The 18,805-nt window shown below is 42.5% G+C and overlaps 1 protein-coding gene across 4 annotated transcripts in view; it reads left to right on the top strand.

Annotated features, from left to right (window-relative positions):
• TMEM45A (transmembrane protein 45A) overlaps positions 1-18,511 on the top strand; it is a 99,964-nt gene extending 81,453 nt beyond the window's left edge. For 3 of the 4 annotated variants that reach the window (XM_036348319.1, XM_036348320.1, XM_036348318.1), the window contains exons 2-6: positions 820-1,014; positions 2,754-2,966; positions 5,079-5,263; positions 11,165-11,310; positions 13,729-14,252. In XM_036348319.1, coding sequence (XP_036204212.1) covers positions 825-1,014; positions 2,754-2,966; positions 5,079-5,263; positions 11,165-11,310; positions 13,729-13,879 — 885 coding nt within the window. In that variant the 5' untranslated portion in view covers positions 820-824 and the 3' untranslated portion in view covers positions 13,880-14,252. Of the gene's footprint in view, positions 1-819; positions 1,015-2,753; positions 2,967-5,078; positions 5,264-11,164; positions 11,311-13,728; positions 14,253-17,994 lie in introns of those variants that run through there. The other variant, XM_036348317.1, reaches the window with a different exon arrangement.
• The last annotated feature ends 294 nt before the right edge of the window (positions 18,512-18,805 follow it).

Here is an 18,805-nt window from a genome sequence, read left to right as displayed (position 1 = left end):
TTTAATACTTTGAAGTTACCTACTTTAAAAAATTTGTAGGCAATTTTATATCATTTCAAGTTTTAAACATAAGAGTAAAACTTTCATATTACTTTCCTTCACATATACTTAAGAAATCCTTTTGGGCTTCCTGTTAAAAACCACAAAATTTTTGCTTAATAATTGTGAGATTTGGGTAGGTCTTTTAACTTCTCTAAACCTGTATCCCATTTTTTTTAAAGTAAAAGAAATTTTATTTTGAATAGTATACATATCATTAATTTTATTTATTTTTCATAGTGCATAGTGTATGTAAATATATAAGGAAAAATAAACATTAGGGATATCTATGGATTGAAGTATATGGGTGAAGAGGACTTTCAATATACCCATGAACAGGCTTAGAAGCATCACAAGAAAGTATCCATTAGAAAAGAATAGAACCATGCAAAAATATATCCAAATCATGGTGAGTAAGTGCAGTCAGTACAAATTATAGTTTCTTAGGTACAAAAAGTTTATATGTTCTTTGGATTGAAAAAATAATATATAAATATGTGGCATGGATAATGTCATTCATAGGTATGTTGTAAATATTAGGTGAGGTTATCATGTAAAACACTTGGCACAAGGCCTAGAATGAGGTAAGTGTTCAAAGACAGAGAATTTTTCTTCTTACTGGTATTATTGATATTTCAGTGGATTTATTGCTGTTGACAGTAATATCATTTCCTTGGAATCAATGGTGTATCCATAATCATCAGAAGATAAGGAATAAGCGATGTTTGGCCTAAGTTCTGGAAGTAAAAGATTTTCATCTTCTATATGTTCTTATCTCAGTAATCATGGGGAGTTTCAAGGGCCATGCCCTCCCCGGAACCTTCTTCATCATCATGGGTATTTGGTGGACTCTGAAGTGCATTCTGAAGTATGTCTGCAGGAAGCACAAGCGGACTTCCTATTTTGGCTCCAAAGCAGTATTCTATCGAATAGATATTGTGGAGGGAATCATAATGATCTGCATGGCTGTAATTGGTGAGTGGACTATTTCAGTATTCTGTTTTCTCCTTTTGGCTATTTTCATATGCAAAGAGAAGATTTAATATCAAATCAAGAAATTGCTAACAGTGAATTTTTACTTTAAAAATATCTCTGAACATATATTCTAATTGTTATTTCTATCTTATATAATTGTTAGAAGGTGATACTTCATATTTATACAAAGGTTTATTCCTTAATAAGTTAGTCATGGTAATTAACTTGCCTGCCCACTCAGGGTTAATTTAATTATAGAATTAGCTGGAGCCTCTGAAATAATTTTATACCAAGTATTCTAATGCCTGAAAGAATAAACTTCATCAGAAAGCATTTTTCAAAATGACATCAAAATAATCAAGGGCTGCTCTAGCTGGTGTGGCCCAGTGAATAGAGCGTCGGCCTGCGGACTGAAGGGTCCCGGGTTCTATTCCAGTCAAGAGCACATGCCGGGGCTGTGGGCTCAATCCCCAGTGCGGGGCGTGCAAGGGGCAGCCGATCCGTGATTCTCTCTCATCATTGATGTTTCTGTCTCCCTCTCCCTCTCCCTTCCTCTCTGACATCAATAAAAATATATATTTAAAAAAAATAATCAAGGGCTCATGGGAGAGCTTCAGGAATAACCATTGCTAATAGTATTACAAAGGGATAGGCTGAAGAAGACTTGGCTCAGGCACTCATTCTTTTTGCGTGATTTCTAAATTGGAGAGGGAGGCTAGGTCTCACGACTTCCAAGGCCTTTCCATTGACTATATGATTCTGTGAAAATGTTCTATGTTTTTAGAATTTTACTTCAGTTTCTCCTCTATGAAGGGCAAAACCTCTTAATATTCCTTTGGTTTTCTTCATGCTTAATTCATGGCCATAGCGCTTTGCTATGGCCATCAAATTCCAGAACAACCATTTCCCAAGAGAGAAATTTCAATGTCAAATTCTATAGGTTAAGAAATAAAACAGCATTTTTAAGAAAATGCAACTGTGTAGCTGACTTGACCATATGCCATGTCTGACTGTGTTTTCTCAGTTATCCTTAATTGGGGAAAAGCTGAACCCTAGCATTTTTATGCTGAACCAAGCACAACTCCCTACCTTGTGGCAGCTACCCAGAGATATAGCGGGTAAGAAGGAAGTAATCAGCCTCTAGGGGACTGATCTTACAAATAGAATCCCAAAGCATTTGGGGTTTATTTAGTTATTAGATTAAAGTAGGGACTAAAATCATCAGTGGAGCTGATCATGAAACTAAGTAGAACTAAAATCTTTAGCATTAAAAGTCTGAAATAGCTGTTTGACTGAATTGACTATCTTTGATTAAAAGTGATTATCCCAGTGGTCGGCAAACTGCGGCTCGCGAGCCACATGCAGCTCTTTGGCCCCTTGAGTGTGGCTCTTCCACAAAATACCACGTGTGGGAGTGCACGTACAGTGCGATTGAAACTTTGTGGCCCATGCGCAGAAGTCGGTATTTTGTGGAAGAGCCACACTCAAGGGGCCAAAGAGCCGCATGTGGCTCGCGAGCCGCAGTTTGCCGACCACTGATCCAAGCCAATATTTGAACCTCTGAAATAAGCCTAAACCACCAGTGCTCAGCTCTTAGGCAACAGCCCAGAAATAGGAACTCATGTCATTTAAAAGGTCACTAGATTGGACTAAGCAGTGGGCTATTCCTCCTGCATCTTCCTGCTTTCTCGGTCACGTTATGAAGAGACTTACTAAAACTTTGATATGTTCTTCTACAGGTATGCTTGGGGAACAGTTTATTCCTGGAGGGCCCCACCTGTCCTTGTATAACTACAAAGAAGGCCAGTGGGTCCAGCTCCTGGGTTGGCATCACACCACCATGTACTTCTTCTTTGGGCTGGCGGGCGTGATGATCATCCTATGTTCCACCATCCGTTTACTTCCTACCTCTTTAAGCAAGTTAATGTTGTCAAATGCCTTATTTGTGGAGGGTAAGTAAGAGTGAGTATTTTCTTGTACCTTTAACTACTTTTGGACATTTGTCTAGCCCTTTATAATAATATTCCTTTAGTGTCTTGGTGCAGCCTTGATCCACGGGGTTACCAATTTGGGCCATGGTGAACTATTTGATGCCCTAGGTGGGATGTCAAAGATTCTCCCTCCCTACTGACTCATTTAGTAAAGCTGAACAAGCACAATCATTCAAAGTGCTTTATCCACATTTCACACCTGTCTTAAAAGAACCATCAGCCATAGTTATCTCTGGGTTATCCTGGAGATTATCATTATTTTGGCTTTTAAAAGTGAAACTGAGCTCGACATAATGAAACCCGAATATCCTAAAATGAGGAGACACAGCAGAGTAGCTTCCATCACCTACTAACTAGCCTTTTTTATATTGAGATAGTAACAGTCCACCATTACATGGTAAGTAGGGTCCAACAAACTCAGTCACATAAAAATATGAGGTCCCGTTTTTGATAGATGAATGAAGAACAACATTTTTTGTTCAGTTGGTCACCCTGTTACTGTATGGGGAAACACTGCAAACAAGTGTTTAGTGATTTGTTTTCATTTATTGTTATTCGTGAAGAATGGCTTGACTGTAGAACTGAAAAAGCCCCAAATTATCAGGAGGCAGTCATTTCCCAGCTCCCCACCTTGCCTGCTCCATGAGAAGATAAGAACTTCGGTCAATCCCTCTTTGAGAACAAGGGCTAGATAAAAGGTGGGCACCAACAACCTGAGTCTTATTATTTCAGGGTGTTGTGATGTTTTTAAGAAACATCTTTTCTTCTTCATCAAAATGGAAAAAAGATGATGAAGCTCATCGTTCCATGGGATTAAACAATGTAATTAGCTACTAATTCTTGGGAGCTTCCAGAGCATCTAGTGATTTATGTATATACTAGAGGCCCGGTGCATGAAATTCGTGCACTAGGGGGTGGGGTTCCCTCAGCCCAGCCTGCTCCTCTCACAGTCCGGGAGCCCTCAGTGGATGTCCTACTGACGGCCACAGTCTGGCAGCAGAGGCTCAGAGTAGGCATCCCGTGTGTGTGTGTGTGTGTGTGTGTGTCCCTGCTGGGGGCCTGCCCCCAGCCACATTGGAGGCTCAGAGCAGGCGCTGTGTGTGTGTGTGTGTGTGTGTGTGTGTGTGTGTGTGTGTGTCTGCTGGGGGCCTGCCCCCAGCCACACCATGGAGGCTTGGAGCAGGCGCCCCTCTGTGTTGATCTCTCAGGCTCCTGGCCTCCACTGCGTGTTGTACTCTCCCTAGAGCTGTGGCCAAGGTGGGGTGCTGCCTGCAGGCCACACTTTCCTGCTCACGGATCGCCGGATCACTGCGGAGACTGAGGGGCAGGCCGCACTTTCCTGCTCTGGGATCGCCATGGCGACCCAGGAGCAGGCCCACCTGGGGGCTGCCTTCAGGCTGCACCTTCCTGCCCTGGGATCGCCATGGGGTCCCGGCTGGCGGCAGGGCTTAGGTGGCACATGGGGGTCCCAGCTGGACTGGGGCTTAGGCAGCACACGGGGGTCCCAGATGGGGGCGGGGCTGCACACAGGGCCTGGATGGCAGCTCGTGCTGTCCCGCCCTGCCTGCAGTATGCAAATTATCCGCCATCTTTGTTGTCAGCTAATTTGCATATTGCGCTGATTAGCCCATGGGAGGCGTAGCAAAGGTACGGTCAATTACCATCTTTGTCTATTATTGGATAGGATTTGCTTCCTCCAATAGACTGAATTTCTTAAGGCTTTGTCTTGTTCAGCTGTGCACTCACCCTAATTTCTGCTGCCCACACTCAGCATGGTTATTATTCTTCCTCCTGCATTGAAGCTGGTTTGAGATATAGTTAGTTGAAAATGTCATGCTGTGTTAGAGGAGAGAATGAAGGCTGGGGGAGGGGAAAGGAGTGTTAAATTTAAAAAATTCCATTCTAAAGAGGTAGCGATGACTCCTAAGATGCCATTATTGTGGGAAGCTGGGAAGCAGTGGGCACCAGATATTTGGAACAAATGTGTGTACGTGTAAAATTCTGTGATGGGGGAGAGGGGAGAGAGAAACTGGTTTCATTAAAAAAGACAAACGATTTCCCCCTCTCTATCAGCTTTTATTTTCTACAACCACACCCATGGCCGGGAAATACTGGACATCTTTGTGCACCAGCTGTTGGTCTTGGTCATCTTTTTGGCAGGCCTGGCTGCCTTCATGGAGCTCTTCTTACGTGGCAATCTAACCGTGGAGCTTCTCCGTACGAGCTTTATTCTGCTTCAGGGGAGCTGGTTCTGGCAGGTGAGTTAATGTACCGGTGTCTCCACTTGTGACCTCCTCTCTTTGTTTGGTGGGGCATGTTGCTCTAGAACCCAGAGACTTCCTCCTGTGTGCTGCTGCAGTGAGAATGCGGGCCTCCAAGAGCAGCCCAGGTGGGAGCAATGACAGAGCAGTGGGGAAGGAAGTGGGGGGTTGCCCGTCTTCATCACACACCTGAATATGCACGATGTAGGAACTCTGAGCTGGTGCTTTTAGTTGGAAGCAATTCCTTGATGCTAAAGCAACTTACTAATGGGTAGTAAGCTCAAGAAAAATATGAAAGGCCTGAAACAATTATTTATTGAGAAACAACTAAGGGCCAGCCACTGTACAGGACATCCACACACAGTGTTTCATTACGTCCTTACAACGACTTGTAAGTTAGGTATTATCATTCCCAACATAATCCGATAAGGAAGACTCAAAGAGACCAAGTTACTTTCCCAGGATCACAAAATAATGAAACTGGAATCTAAATGTAGGTATCTGATGCCAAATCTCAGGTTCTTTCCATTTTATTCTGTCAAACCCCTAAGCTTGGTGTGTTGTTGAAAAATTATATTCCAATCAGTGAACATATATTTTATAGAGAACAAGAAATCATAACCCAATATCTGTATAGGGATGAAAAGAAAGTTTGGAATGAAAGGTAAATGTAGTTTAATCAGGAAACACTTCCTAGAAGTGATTTTAATCACCAAAGAGCAGGGATTTGGGACCATGAGGTTATTTCAGGAACTTGAATTTCCCACAAGGAATGAGAAAAAGGCACCACAGGCAAGGAGAGTGGAACATCCTGGTCAACACAGGGAGTAGGAAAGATGTAATATTTAAGCATGTGGGGGAGTAGAAAGGCTGTTTGAGCAGAAGTTAGTAAAGAGAGGCTACATTTAAATGTTATTTTGAAGAAAGCACTATATAGGAAAAGTAACAAATGTCCTATAATGTGATAAAATTGATAATTGGTGAATTTAACAAGCTTATATACAGAAGTTTGTTTGTTTTTTAAGATTATTTATCATCTGTTGGGAATCTAAATAGAATGAAATATAAAGCATTTTAAATTTTCTGGATGGACTGTTGTACCATGTGCATATATTATTACCTATCTTATCTAATAAAAGAGAAACATGGTAATAAGCCGTACCTCTGCTACCCTTCCCATTGGCTAATCAGGGAGATATGCAAATTAACTGCCAGCCAAGATGGTGGCCGGCAGCCAGGCTGTTGGAAGCTAACATGAGGCTTGCTTGCTTCAGTGATGGAGGAAGCCAACGTTTCCCGCCTGCCTTGCCGGCCTCTGAGCTTGCAGTTTGAAACATTGTTACAAATATAGGAGCTAAACAAAATCCCAGAAACCTGCTTTCAGCCAGTCGGGATCTCAGAGCTGGAGTTGAAACAGTGTTTCGATAATAAAACACAAACAAACCAGATGCTGCTTTCAGCAGCAGAGGCCTCAGAGCTGGAGCCAAGCCTCAGAGCTAAAGCTGGCCCAGAATTAAAAAAAGAAAAAAGAAAAAAAGGAGCGGTTGGGAGCTTCAGTCACCTGCCAGCCTGAAAACAGCCCTCAGCCCCTCACCCAGACTGGCCAGGCAGCCCAGTGGGGACCCCCACCCTGAAGGGTGTGTGACCAGCTGCAAACAGCCATCATCCCCTCACCCAGGCTGGCCAGGCACCCCAGTGAGGACCCCCACCCTGATCCAGGACACCCTTCAGGGCAAACCAGCCAGCCCCCACCCGTGCACCAGGACTCGATCCTATATAGTAAAAGGGTAATATGCCTCCCAGCACTGGGATCAGCGGAGCCGCGAGGCCTCCCAGCACCAGGATCAGCGTGACAGGGGGCAGCGCACAAACCCCCTAATTGCCCTGCGGCTGTGTGTGTGAGAGGGGGTGGGGCCACAACCTCCCTATCTGCTCTGCTCTGTTCGTGACAGGGGAAGGCGCCCCAACCCCCTGATCAGACCTGCTCTGTGTGTGACAGGGTGTGGGGCCCAAACCCCCCTTCCCCCCCCAAGGGCCCTACTCTGTGTGTGACGGGGTAGAGCCATAACCTCCCCATAGGCCCTGCCCTGAGTGTGACAGTGGTGGTGCCCCAACCCCCTGATCGGCCCTGCTCTGTGGGTAATAGAGGGCGGCGCCCCAACCCCCCCTCCCAAGGGCCCTACTCTGTGTGTGACGGGGTAGAGCCATAACCTCCCCATCGGCCCTGCCCTGAGTGTGACAGGTGCGGTGCCCCAACCCCCTAATCCGCCCTGCTCTGTGGGTGACAGGGGGGAGCTCCCCAAACCCCTGGTGGGCCCTGCTCTGTGCGTGACAGGGGGGGGGGAGCTCCCCAACCCCCTGATCGACCCTGCTCTGTGTGTGACAGGGGGTGGCGCCGCAACCTCCCCATCGACCCTGCCTTGAGTGTGACAGGGGGCAGCTCCCCAACCCCCCAATCGGCCCTCCCCTGAGCGTGACTGGGGGTGGCATCGCAACCTCTGGATCCGCCCTGCTCTGTGCATGACAGGGGTGGCGCCCCAACTCCCCAATCGGCCCTGCTCTGAGCCCAACCAGGGGCTGCACCTAGGGATTGGGCCTGCCCTCTGCCACCCGGGAGCAGGCCTAAGCCAGCAGGTCGTTATCTCCCGAGGGGTCTCAGACTGTGAGAAGGCACAGGCCGGGCTGAGGGACCCCCCCACTCCCCCCGAGTGCACAAATTTTTGTGCACCTGGCCTCTAGTTTACAAATAAAAATAAATTAAAACAATTTTTTTAATCCTCAACTGAGGATATTTTTCCATTGATTTTTAGAGAGAGTGGAAGGGAGAGAGAGAGAGAGAAAGAGAAACATCGATTGGTTGCCTTAGAACACATCCTCGGGACTGAGGTACATGCCTTTGGCTGGAATTGAACCCAGAACCCTCCAGTATGCAGGCTGACACTCTTTTCACTGCGCCAAACCAGCTAGTGCTAAAAAAAAGTTTTAAAGAGATAACTTCTGGTCAAGATGACACAGTGAGTTTATACGTCAGTGTATCTTCTTTGTTCCAAATAAATAACAATGACAGATACAGTATCGAAACTACTTATAAAATACAAAAGAAATTAAAAGAAGAAAATAAACAAACAAAAATAAGAAAGTAAAAAAATACCTCGCTGCAATTAAATAGTGTGAACAAAAACAGAGCAAGCTCTCTGTGGACCAGACACAGAACAGCACTGCACAGCATAAGTGCTGGGCTGCAGGCCTATAGCACAGTGATGGTTGGTGGTTTGGTTCCAGTGGAACTAAAATAAAATAAAAGGACTCCTCTTGAGGTAAGGAATAAAGTCAGGCTTTCAGAACTCTTTGTGTTGTTAATGCCTCAGCCAATATCATACTCATTGGCGAAAACTGAAAGCTTTTCCCCTAAGATCAGGAGCAAGACAAGGATGCCCACTCTCAGCACTCTCACTCAACGTGGTGCTGGGAGTCCTGGCCGGGGCAGTCGGGCAAGAGGAAGAGATGAAAGGCACCTGGACAGAAAAGGAAGAAATAAAAGTGTCACATTTTGTAGATGACATGATTCTGCATATAGAAAATCTTGAAGGCTCCACCAAAAAACTACTAGAAACAATACACAAAACCAGTAAAGTTGCAGGGTACAAAATCAATGTACAAAAGTCCACTGCTTCCTGTATACTATCAATGAAATTTCTGAAAAAGAAATTAAAAGAACACAATTTCTTTTGCAATTGCAACAGAAAAAAATAAAATACCAATAAATAAACTTAACAAAGGATGTGAAGGATTTATATTTTGAAAATGACAAAGCATTATTCAAAGAAATTGAAAAAGACATAATGAAATAGAAAAATATTCTGTGTTCATGGATTGTAAGAATCAACAGTTATAATGGCCATATTACCCAAAGCAACACACAGATTTAATGTAATCCCCATAAAAATCCCCATGTTATTTAAATATATATATTTTTTTGACATTAATATATGTCATCTGTGAATATAAAAAAATATATATATATTGATTTCAGAGAGAAAGGAAGAGGGAGAGAGAGATAGAAACATCATTGATGAGAGAGAATCATAGATGGGCTGCCTCCTGCACAACCCCTACTGGGGATCTAGCCCACAACCCAGGCATGTGCCCTGACTGGAAATTTAATTGTGACCTCCTGGATCATAGTTCGATGCTCAACCACTGAACCACACTGAACTGGGTCCAATGTCATTTTTTAAAGAAATAGAACAAAAATCATCAGATTTGTGTGGAACCACTAAAAACCCCAAATAGCCAAAGCAATCCTGGAAACAAAAAAGAACAAAGCTAGAGGCATCACACTCCCTGACTTCAAACTATACTATCTATACTAATAATAGCAGAATGTGCAAATTGTCTGTGATCCCATCACAGTAACAGTAACGACTGAACAGCAGGCTGTGTGGGGTGACCAGGCCGGCAGGGGAATTAGTGAGGTACAACCAAACAACTGAACAGCAGGCTGCATGGGGCAACCAGGCCAGCAAGGGGGGCAGGGGCGACCAGGTTGGCGGGTGGGGGGGGCAGTTGGGGGTGACCAGGCCGGCAGGGGGGCCAGCTAGGGGCAATCAGGCAGGCAGGCAGGTGAGCAGTTAGGAGCCAGCAGTCCCAGATTGTGAGAGGGATGTCTAACTGCCGGTTTAGGTCTGGTCTGGGGATCCCCAAGGGGTCCCTGATTGGAGAGGGTGTAGGCTGGGCTGAGGGAAACCCCCCCCACTTGTGTATGAATTTCATGCACCAGACCTCTAGTAAAGCTATAATAATCAAAACAGTATGGTACTGGCAAAACACAGACCAATGGAACAGAATTGAGAGTCCAGAAGTATTACATTTTGAAATCAGTAAGCAGAAGTCTTACAACTTTTTTTCCCCGAAGTTGTTTTAACTATTCTTGGTCTTGTGCAATTCCATATGAGTTTTAGGATCAGCTTTCTATTTCTGCAAAAAAGGCTATTGGGGTTTTCTTTGTGTATTATTGCCATCTTAACAATGTTAAATCTTTCAGTCCATGAACATGAGATGTATTCCCAATTATTTAGATCTTCTTTGATTTCTTTCAATGATGTTTTATAGTTTTCAGTCTATAAGTTTTGAGCCTCTTTCATTAAATTTACTTCTGTACAGTATTTTTTTTCTTTTCAATGCTATTGCAAGTGGGTGGAACTGTTTTTTCCCCCCGTTTAATTTTGGGTTGCTCATTGCATATGGAAAATACATCTGACTTTTGTACATTGATTTTGTAAACCTGCAAATATGCTGAATTAATTTAGTAGCTCTAACAGTTTTTCTTGGTGTGGATTCTTTAGAGTTTTTAATATTTATATATGTCATCTGTGAATATAGATAATTTTATTTCTCCCTTTGCAATCTATATGTGATTTATTTATTTTTCTTACCTAATTGTTCTGATAGAATTTCTAGTATAATGTTGAAAAGAAGTGGTGAAATCAGACATCTTGACTTGTTTTGATCTTAGGGGAAAAGCTTTCAACCTTTCATCATTAAACATAGTGTTAGCTGTGGGCATTTGTTTATTTTAAAACATTTCTGTACTCTAATTTTGAAGTAACCAAGTGAAACTGCACAATTCAGAAACCTAAGTACATTCTCTGAATGTCCACCAGTCCCCAGAGATGATTACTATGCATATCTTGAAATTGATCTTTAAATGCCCTTAAAATTTTTTTTCAAAAATATGACCTACTAGTACTGTCTATATTACTAAAACAGACAATAAAACCTGAGTCTTCTCTGTATAGTTCAGATAATGGGAGTTGTCTTGGTTACCATTCCTCTTGGAACCAAGCATTTTGAAATGTGGCTGATTATTTTAATGTGTGCTTTTGTTTTACGTTGCAGATTGGTTTTGTCCTTTATCCCCCCAGTGGAGGTCCTGCATGGGATCTACTGGATCATGACAACATTAAGTTTCTCACCATATGCTTTTGTTGGCATTATGCATTCTCCTTTATCATCATTGGAGTGCTTTATGCTTTTGTTATCTGGTAAGTTTGTGACTTTTGTTCATGGGAGTTCTATTTCTTGATATATGATCAACAAGACTTGATAGTATGAACTTAAAATTATAGGGGATTTTATTCCTTAGCATTCCACCAGACAGGGTAATATAGAAAATTATCTGCAAACATGGAAATTTCCAATAGAAAGAATAAATGTTGGCTTAAAGTTAGAATAGCTCAGCAGTATCTCTGCTGTGCCTCTGACCTATGACTCACCCTTCAACACACTCTTCTGTGCCTCCGTGCATTTACATATGCTCTTTCCTCTTATAAATGGCCCTTCCCACACCTGCATTGACTGAGTCCTTCGTTTGCCCAGCTGTACATCAATTATAGCACTTCCCAAGCTTGATGTCAATTTTTAAAATATATATATTTTTATTGATTTCAAAGAGGAAGGGAAAAGGAGAGATAGAAGCATCAATGATGAGAATCATCAATGGGCTGGCTCCTGCACACTCCCTATTGGGGATCGAGCCTGCAACTGAGGCATGTGCCCTGAGTTCATAGGTCGATGCTCAACCACTGAGCCACACTGGCTGGGCTAAATTTTTTTTTTAAATGAATAGTTTGTTGATATTCAGAGAGAGAGGGAGAGAGTGAAACATTGTTCAGAGAGAAACATTGATTGGCTGCCTCCTGCATGCCCCCTTCTGGAGATTGAGCCTATAACCAGGCACGTGCCTTCGACTGGGAATTGAAATGGAAACCCTTTGGTCCACTGGACGATGCCCAACCAATAACACACACTGGCCAGGGCTGGTATCATTTTTTGACCAACATGTTTGTCTCCCGTTAAATTTGAGTACCTGATTAATTTGACATTTATTCTAATACTAGAGGCCCGGTGCATGAAAATTCATGCATTGGACGGGGGGGGGGGGGGGGTCCTTCAGCCCGTCCTGCCCCTTCTCACAGTCCAGGAACCCTCAGGGGCAGGAGGCGACCCGGCCATCAGGGGAAGGTGTCACCCCCCTCACACCTCTGCTGCTGCCACTGCTGGCAGTGCAAGCCTCAGCCAGCCCTGGCTACCTGAGCCTCGGGCAGCCCTGGGTGGCTGGGCAGCCGCCATCCGAGGCTTGCCTGCACCTCAGGCTGTCCCTGGGCAGCTGGGAGACTGAGGGCAGGTCTGGCCGCACCACACGCCTGTCACCCCCCTCTCCCCTGGCAGGGCCGAAAGGACTGGGAGACTCCGGCAGGGCTGAGGGGACTGGGCGCTGCCATCTTTGTGATGGTGTGATGGTCAATTTGCATATTTCCTCTTTATTAGATAGGATTTCTAAAAGTAAGATTCCGTACATGTTCTTACAAGGACCCTGATACAATGTTTTATGATGGGTGAGGAGCAATAGAGCCAATTGATAAAAACACATATTCCTAGTTCTGTTGTTATCTGTCTGATTATTTTTTGTTCACAAAAAGGGGATAATTGTAGTACCTAAATAAGATCATGCATTTAAACTGCTCAGGCCATAATAATGGCTCAATGAAAGTTATTCTTATTGTTCTTGTTCTTTTTGCTATTCTTCCTATTCTTGTTCTTCTCCTATATAAAAAATGCATAAGTATAGACTCTATAGGGAGAGACAGATAATTTAAGTACAGTGCAATAAGTGGAAATAGTAGAAGAAGAAAGCACGATTGGAACTCAGAGGAGGCCTCCTCACAATTGAGAATTAAGCTGCAGTTTGGAGGATGAGCAGGAACAGAAAGGGGTGAACATGGGTCCTCTCTCCAAGGTAGCTAATGCCAAACCACAAGTGGCCTGGCTGATCCTAGCTACTAGGCATGCAGCCAGCAATACCTAATCCTTTATACCTCAGCACTGATCAAAATGTTCTTTATCTGCAGCCTTCATTATGGTAGCCATGAGCTACGTGTGATTATTGAGCATGTTGACATGTTCCTAGTGTCACATTAATTTTAATTAATTGAAATATCCGTATTCATAGTGGCTACCATATTGGACAGTACACATCTAGTAGGTTCCCTGGATTCCTAAAATTCAGCAGCTGCTTTTGGCCCAGTGGGGCCTCAGCCTCTGCCTCCTATCTTTCTACTCTCAGACTCCTAACTGTCTACTCTTCTCTCTAGACTTGCCCCCTCCACCCCCTACCCCTGTCACCTCTCCTGCTCTATGCTTCTTTGAGTTTCTGAAGTGCTGGTTCTCTGAGTAAGGAAACCATTAATAAAATGTCTCCCAGATGTCTCTGCTAGGCTTTGGGTCAGCCCACTTTGATCCGTAGTTGCCTTTTTAAGTGCCTTGGGTGCTGGGAAATTTTATCTTCTCATTGATTAATTTCTATGAATGCTATCCCATTCCCCCAAAGCTTGTGCATGAGCTGGTTGTTAAGGCTAGCTCTGCTATTGAGTGAAACTTGGCTTCTTCCTCTGTTGTTCTAGGCTGACATCTGGGCCTCATCTCCTTAGGGGCTGGGCAGCCTCCAAGACCAATGCCAACATTCAGGGAACCTCTCTACTGCATGTCAGCTCCCTTTCAGAGCCCAAAGAAGACTACTGTCTTTTCCTGTTTCAGAAACCTTCAGACCCTTAATAATTTTCATATCCACTTACAGTTCTCTAGGAATGCCATGTTTATTTTTCAACCTCTGCCTACCCTCCGTTTAAACTTTTGACCTTGTAGTTCCCTCTACCTGTATATCAAATCAAATGCTGATCTCTTCTACAAAAACTATTGTGATTATCCTAGCCCTTGCTTATGCCCTTCATGAGTTGTATATCACTTTAGTCTCTACCAAACATTGGAACAATTGTGATCTATCTTGTGTGATGTTTGTGCTTAGCTCATGTTAGTTTTAACAGATTGTGTTGCCTTGATGAAAATATCTTTTTCATATTTCTTACAGTTCTTGACACACTGTCAAACATATAGTGGATGCTCAATAAACACTTAATCTGTTTTAATAGATCTGTTTCAGAGTTATTTGAATACAGGCTTCATTTGTTTGGAAATCATGTTTTATACGCTTTTCAGTTTTATTGAAAATATAAGACTGGAAACTCATGTTCTGACATTTTGATATAAACTTAAACAATAGCTTAAAAAATATCATGACGAGTCAGTACTGACTTGTAGTGAGGTCACATGGCAGGCTAATTCAGTCCTATAATCATAAGGCTCTTTGAAAGCCTCATTGTCAGGGTTTGACTGTGGAATGGTTTATGACTCCGTGACAGGTGATAGGTTTTCAGGACGCTGTATGTTTGACATAGCACAAAGATTACCATGGCAGCAAAATGGATTTATGGAACCCCCAGCTCTCCCCGCCCCCCACAACCCCCCGTCCAAGTCTCTGAAAAATGAAGCTGTACTTCCCAGTTTCCCAAGACAAATGGTTCAAAGATTGCTTCATCCAGTCCCATGCCTGCAGTCTTGATCAGGACAGCTCACAGGAGAAACCTATCTGTTTGGAAATCCTATTACATGTTTTACTAAGTTTCATATTTATTTTTAAAAATATGTTTTTATTGATTTAGAGAGAGAGGGAGAGGGATAGAGAGAAACATCAATGATAGAGAAACATCAATTGGCTGCCTCCTGCACACCCCCTATTGGGGATTGAGCCCACAACCCGGGCTTGTGCCTTCACTGGGAATTGAACTAGGAACCTTCCGATTCACGGGTTGACGTTCAACCGCTGAGCCATGCCAGCCGAGTTAACTGTCAAATATTTAAACACCCCTGTTGCATAGAGCTATTTCAAAAGCCCTTCTCTATGGGTTGAGAAATATTGCCCATTTTTTGAAATCGGACAACCAATGAGTCCGGGCTGCCTGTCACTACTAGAGCCAATTAAGCACAGACAGGGTTGAATCATATATGAGCGTTTATTCCAATACTGATGGCAGTATAGGAGAGCAGCAGGTCATCCACAAAAATCTGCTCTCCAATCCCCTATAAGCCAGCTGCTCACATTGGTAAGGACAAAGATTACATAGGAAAGTAGGAATTACAGGCATGGGGAAGTAGGCAATGGGGGTTGGGGTGAGACTCCATTTTTTTTTGGCAACAAGGTTGTTAATCTTTCCATCATATTAGGAAGTTCTTGAATGAGAATGGACTGCATTCCTAGGTTGACACCCAGGTCCAAGGCTGATTGCCAGGTCCAAGGTTGACTCCCATGTCCCAGGGGTGTACAACGCCCAGCCAGGTTAGAATGTCCTTTCTTCAATCAGAACAAAGCAATCATGGTTAATAGAGCATGATTAATATTCTATTTTTGACCCTAACATTTTCAGGTTGGTTTTCCAAGCAATGATTCACGTGAGCTATTTTGAAGAACAAATATAGATGACACAATTCCAGGTATATGATAATTTGACTTCTGGAAGTTTGATTTCCAAATAGATTCTGGAAGTACACCCAGAGTCTCAGCTCTGTTCTTCCTCATATTAATCCAGAGGAACATGTGCAAACAAAAGCCCAAACACACCTTGACTGTATTTCCCTGGATTTGCCTCATTCCAGGAACTAGTAATTATTTGCACTTCATCTTCTTTCGCTATCCCTCAGTCTGTCCCCAGTGGCCATTTCTGCGTGTGCCAATATCTAGAGCTACAAGGTGCAGATAGAGCCTATTTCAAGTATCTGTATATTCATCCTCACTGCTTGAAGCAATAGCAGGTACAATCCAGAGAGGAGGAAGGGGAAACAAGAAAAATCACTAGGATCCGTGTTAGCAATTAATTTGTAGTAAGTAGCTGTGTCTTTGTTTTATTTTCTACAAAAGTTATCAGGAATGAACCTGAGAATAAATTAACTAATTAATGCATTTCATTTAGCATGCATTGAAGTTGTATCATGTGGAAATAACTGTGTGGGTTTTTTAAAATGACACAAACGCTGTCCCAGATGTTAAGACGATTAGCCTTTCATGAGAACAATGCCTTGAGGAGTTGAGGATATTGGAAGCAGCATCAATTGTCAATTAATAATCAAGACAAGTGATTTTGAGTTTTCTTTGGATCTTGATGAGTCAACAGATGTTACTAAACACTGCTCAGTTGTTATGTATTGGAGGAATTAGTGTTGAATTGGAGTTGACTGAAGAATTATGAATTATCTATGAATAGGTGAGTGATATGAATTCCTGGAAGATTGCTTCAAAGGCCATTGATTTATCAAATGTGTGTTGAGCCACCATATGTGCCAGACACTGTTCTAGACTCTGGTTGGGATTAGGACAGTAAGTAAGAGGAGGCCTCTGCTCTTATAAACCTCATATTCTAGTGCCGTGGTCGGCAAACTGCGGCTCACGAGCCACATGCGGCTCTTTGGCCCCTTGAGTGTGGCTCTTCCTAAGCCTTAGGAGTACCCTAATTAAGTTAATAACAATGTACCTACCTGTATAGTTTAAGTTTAAAAAATTTGACTCTCAAAAGAAATTTCAATCGTTGTACTGTTGATATTTGGCTCTGTTGACTAATGAGTTTGCCGACCACGGTGGATGCAGAGCACAAGTAAAGACAATGCATATTGATAGGGGCAGGCCAGACATTCACAAGAAGAAAAAGAAAGGCAGATAATAAGGGTAAAGATGCAGACAGGCTGGGGAATTTTTTCATAAAATCAGAATAATTTTGATGATTTGGTTGATCAAGTTTGTTTGTATATTCCCATGTATTTCTGTAAGTTAAATATGTTTTATTGATATGGTCACAGTGCAATGTCTTTACAAATCATCCTGCACAGAGAAAACCTTTTTCTAGACCTTAATACATCAGAAAAGGGGAGAGCCTGCTGAATTTCTGTTCCTAAAAAGCTTAGTACCTTCCAATGTCAAAAATTATAATTGCTGTTTCCCCTAATCCTAAAGATTCTCTTAATCTATGAAAACAAGGGTGGAGTGCACTTCTAACTTGAACCACCATGTGCAGTGGGCAGCCTGTGGCCTGCACAAAAGCACCTCTCTGAAGGCTCCAGTAGGGGCTGCAATAAAGCCCAGATTGACATGGGGAAGGAGATACCCTTATGCACTTCCTTTCAGAAGAGGGCTCCTACTTATTATACACAGCTGGGTGCAGACTTGGAAAAGCTTGGCTGAGTTTGGTTTCATAAGGCTTCCTACAACCCAGAGATTGTCTTGTTTGTTTCAGAAATGATAAAAGTTCTGAATAATTAGGCATCTTTTGATGCGTAATCAAATAATCATGCTGTGCATTCAGAAGCTACCTTAGACCTGTTTGCTTATTATACCTTACTTTAATAATAACAATAAAAACACCACACGATTTTTAACTGATGAACTGAGTGGATCTAGAGACATGGAAGCATGGAACAGAGTGCGGAATCTCGGAGGGAAGGTGGGTGGGAGGTAATCAACCAAGGACATTGTATGCATATATCCATGGCCCTTGGACACAAACAATGGGGTGGTGAGGGCCTGGGGTGGGAGAGGGGGAGCAGCCTGGAGGGGGGTCAATGGGGGAAAAAGGGGGACAAATGCAATACTTTCAACAATAAATAATTATTTAAAAACAATAAAAAAATAAAATTTTCAGGTATGTCCAAAACCAAATAAAAGTGATTTTCTCTTTTGGGGTGCCTCTCCCATTTGCACAAATAATTTGGAGCTTGTTATAAGTACGTATTGCTCTGGGTTTTTAATCTTAAACAACATAATGTGAAATGCCTCTCATTCTTCTCAGGTTGGTTAAATCTCGACTTAATAGAACCTGCCCCTCAGAAGTTGGACTCCTGAAAAATGTTGAACGAGAACAAGAATCAGAAGAAGAGATGTGATTTTGATGGACATCTAGTCTTTTTGGATGAACTTTTCCTTTCCTTTTTTTTTTTTTTTTTTTTGCATTGTTTTTGTTCATGGTTTTGTTTCTTGATCCTTTGTTTAGCTAAGGATGATTCCTGGTGTACTGGTTGTATTTTGAATTTTGTTAAAGTATTTGAATATTAATGTTTTATTTTAGGTTTGAAATTACTTTAGATAAGTTCATTTTGCACATCAGCCTTGGTATTCAGGGCCTGGAGTGATTCTTCCAAGGTCATCTAAAGTTTGATGCCCATGAGATGACAAACATTTGTTTTACTAGTATTTGCCTTATACATATGCTTAAGATTCTTGGGATTGCTACCATTTGTACTTGTTAAAAATGGGATTACACTTGTTTGTCTTGTTGCAATGAGAAATAAATGAATACCTCAAATCTTTATTTTTGTTATTCAACTGCACCACCTTTATATCATGAAGAAAAAGCTGTGTGACACTGAAATTCCCTTTTTGATGAGACTTGTCTTTCTGTAACACCTGACTTCTCCTCTAGGAAAAGTGAGCCAGAGTCTTTCTGAGTTGTGCACTCTTTGGGAAAAGATAAAAGGGATGGTCCCTGGAACATATGGTTGCAAAGCCATAAGAGACTGGGAAAAGAGAGTCATGATATTATCTACAGAGTAAAAAGTCATCAATAGCATAGTGTGGCCACCATATCTCCCCTCTGCTGAAAT

The sequence above is a fragment of the Myotis myotis genome, unplaced genomic scaffold, assembly GCF_014108235.1.
Source record: "Myotis myotis isolate mMyoMyo1 unplaced genomic scaffold, mMyoMyo1.p scaffold_m19_p_2, whole genome shotgun sequence".
Classification (NCBI taxonomy): domain Eukaryota; kingdom Metazoa; phylum Chordata; class Mammalia; order Chiroptera; family Vespertilionidae; genus Myotis; species Myotis myotis.
Note: the sequence above shows the minus strand (reverse complement) of the source record. Positions and strands in the feature narration are given on the sequence as shown.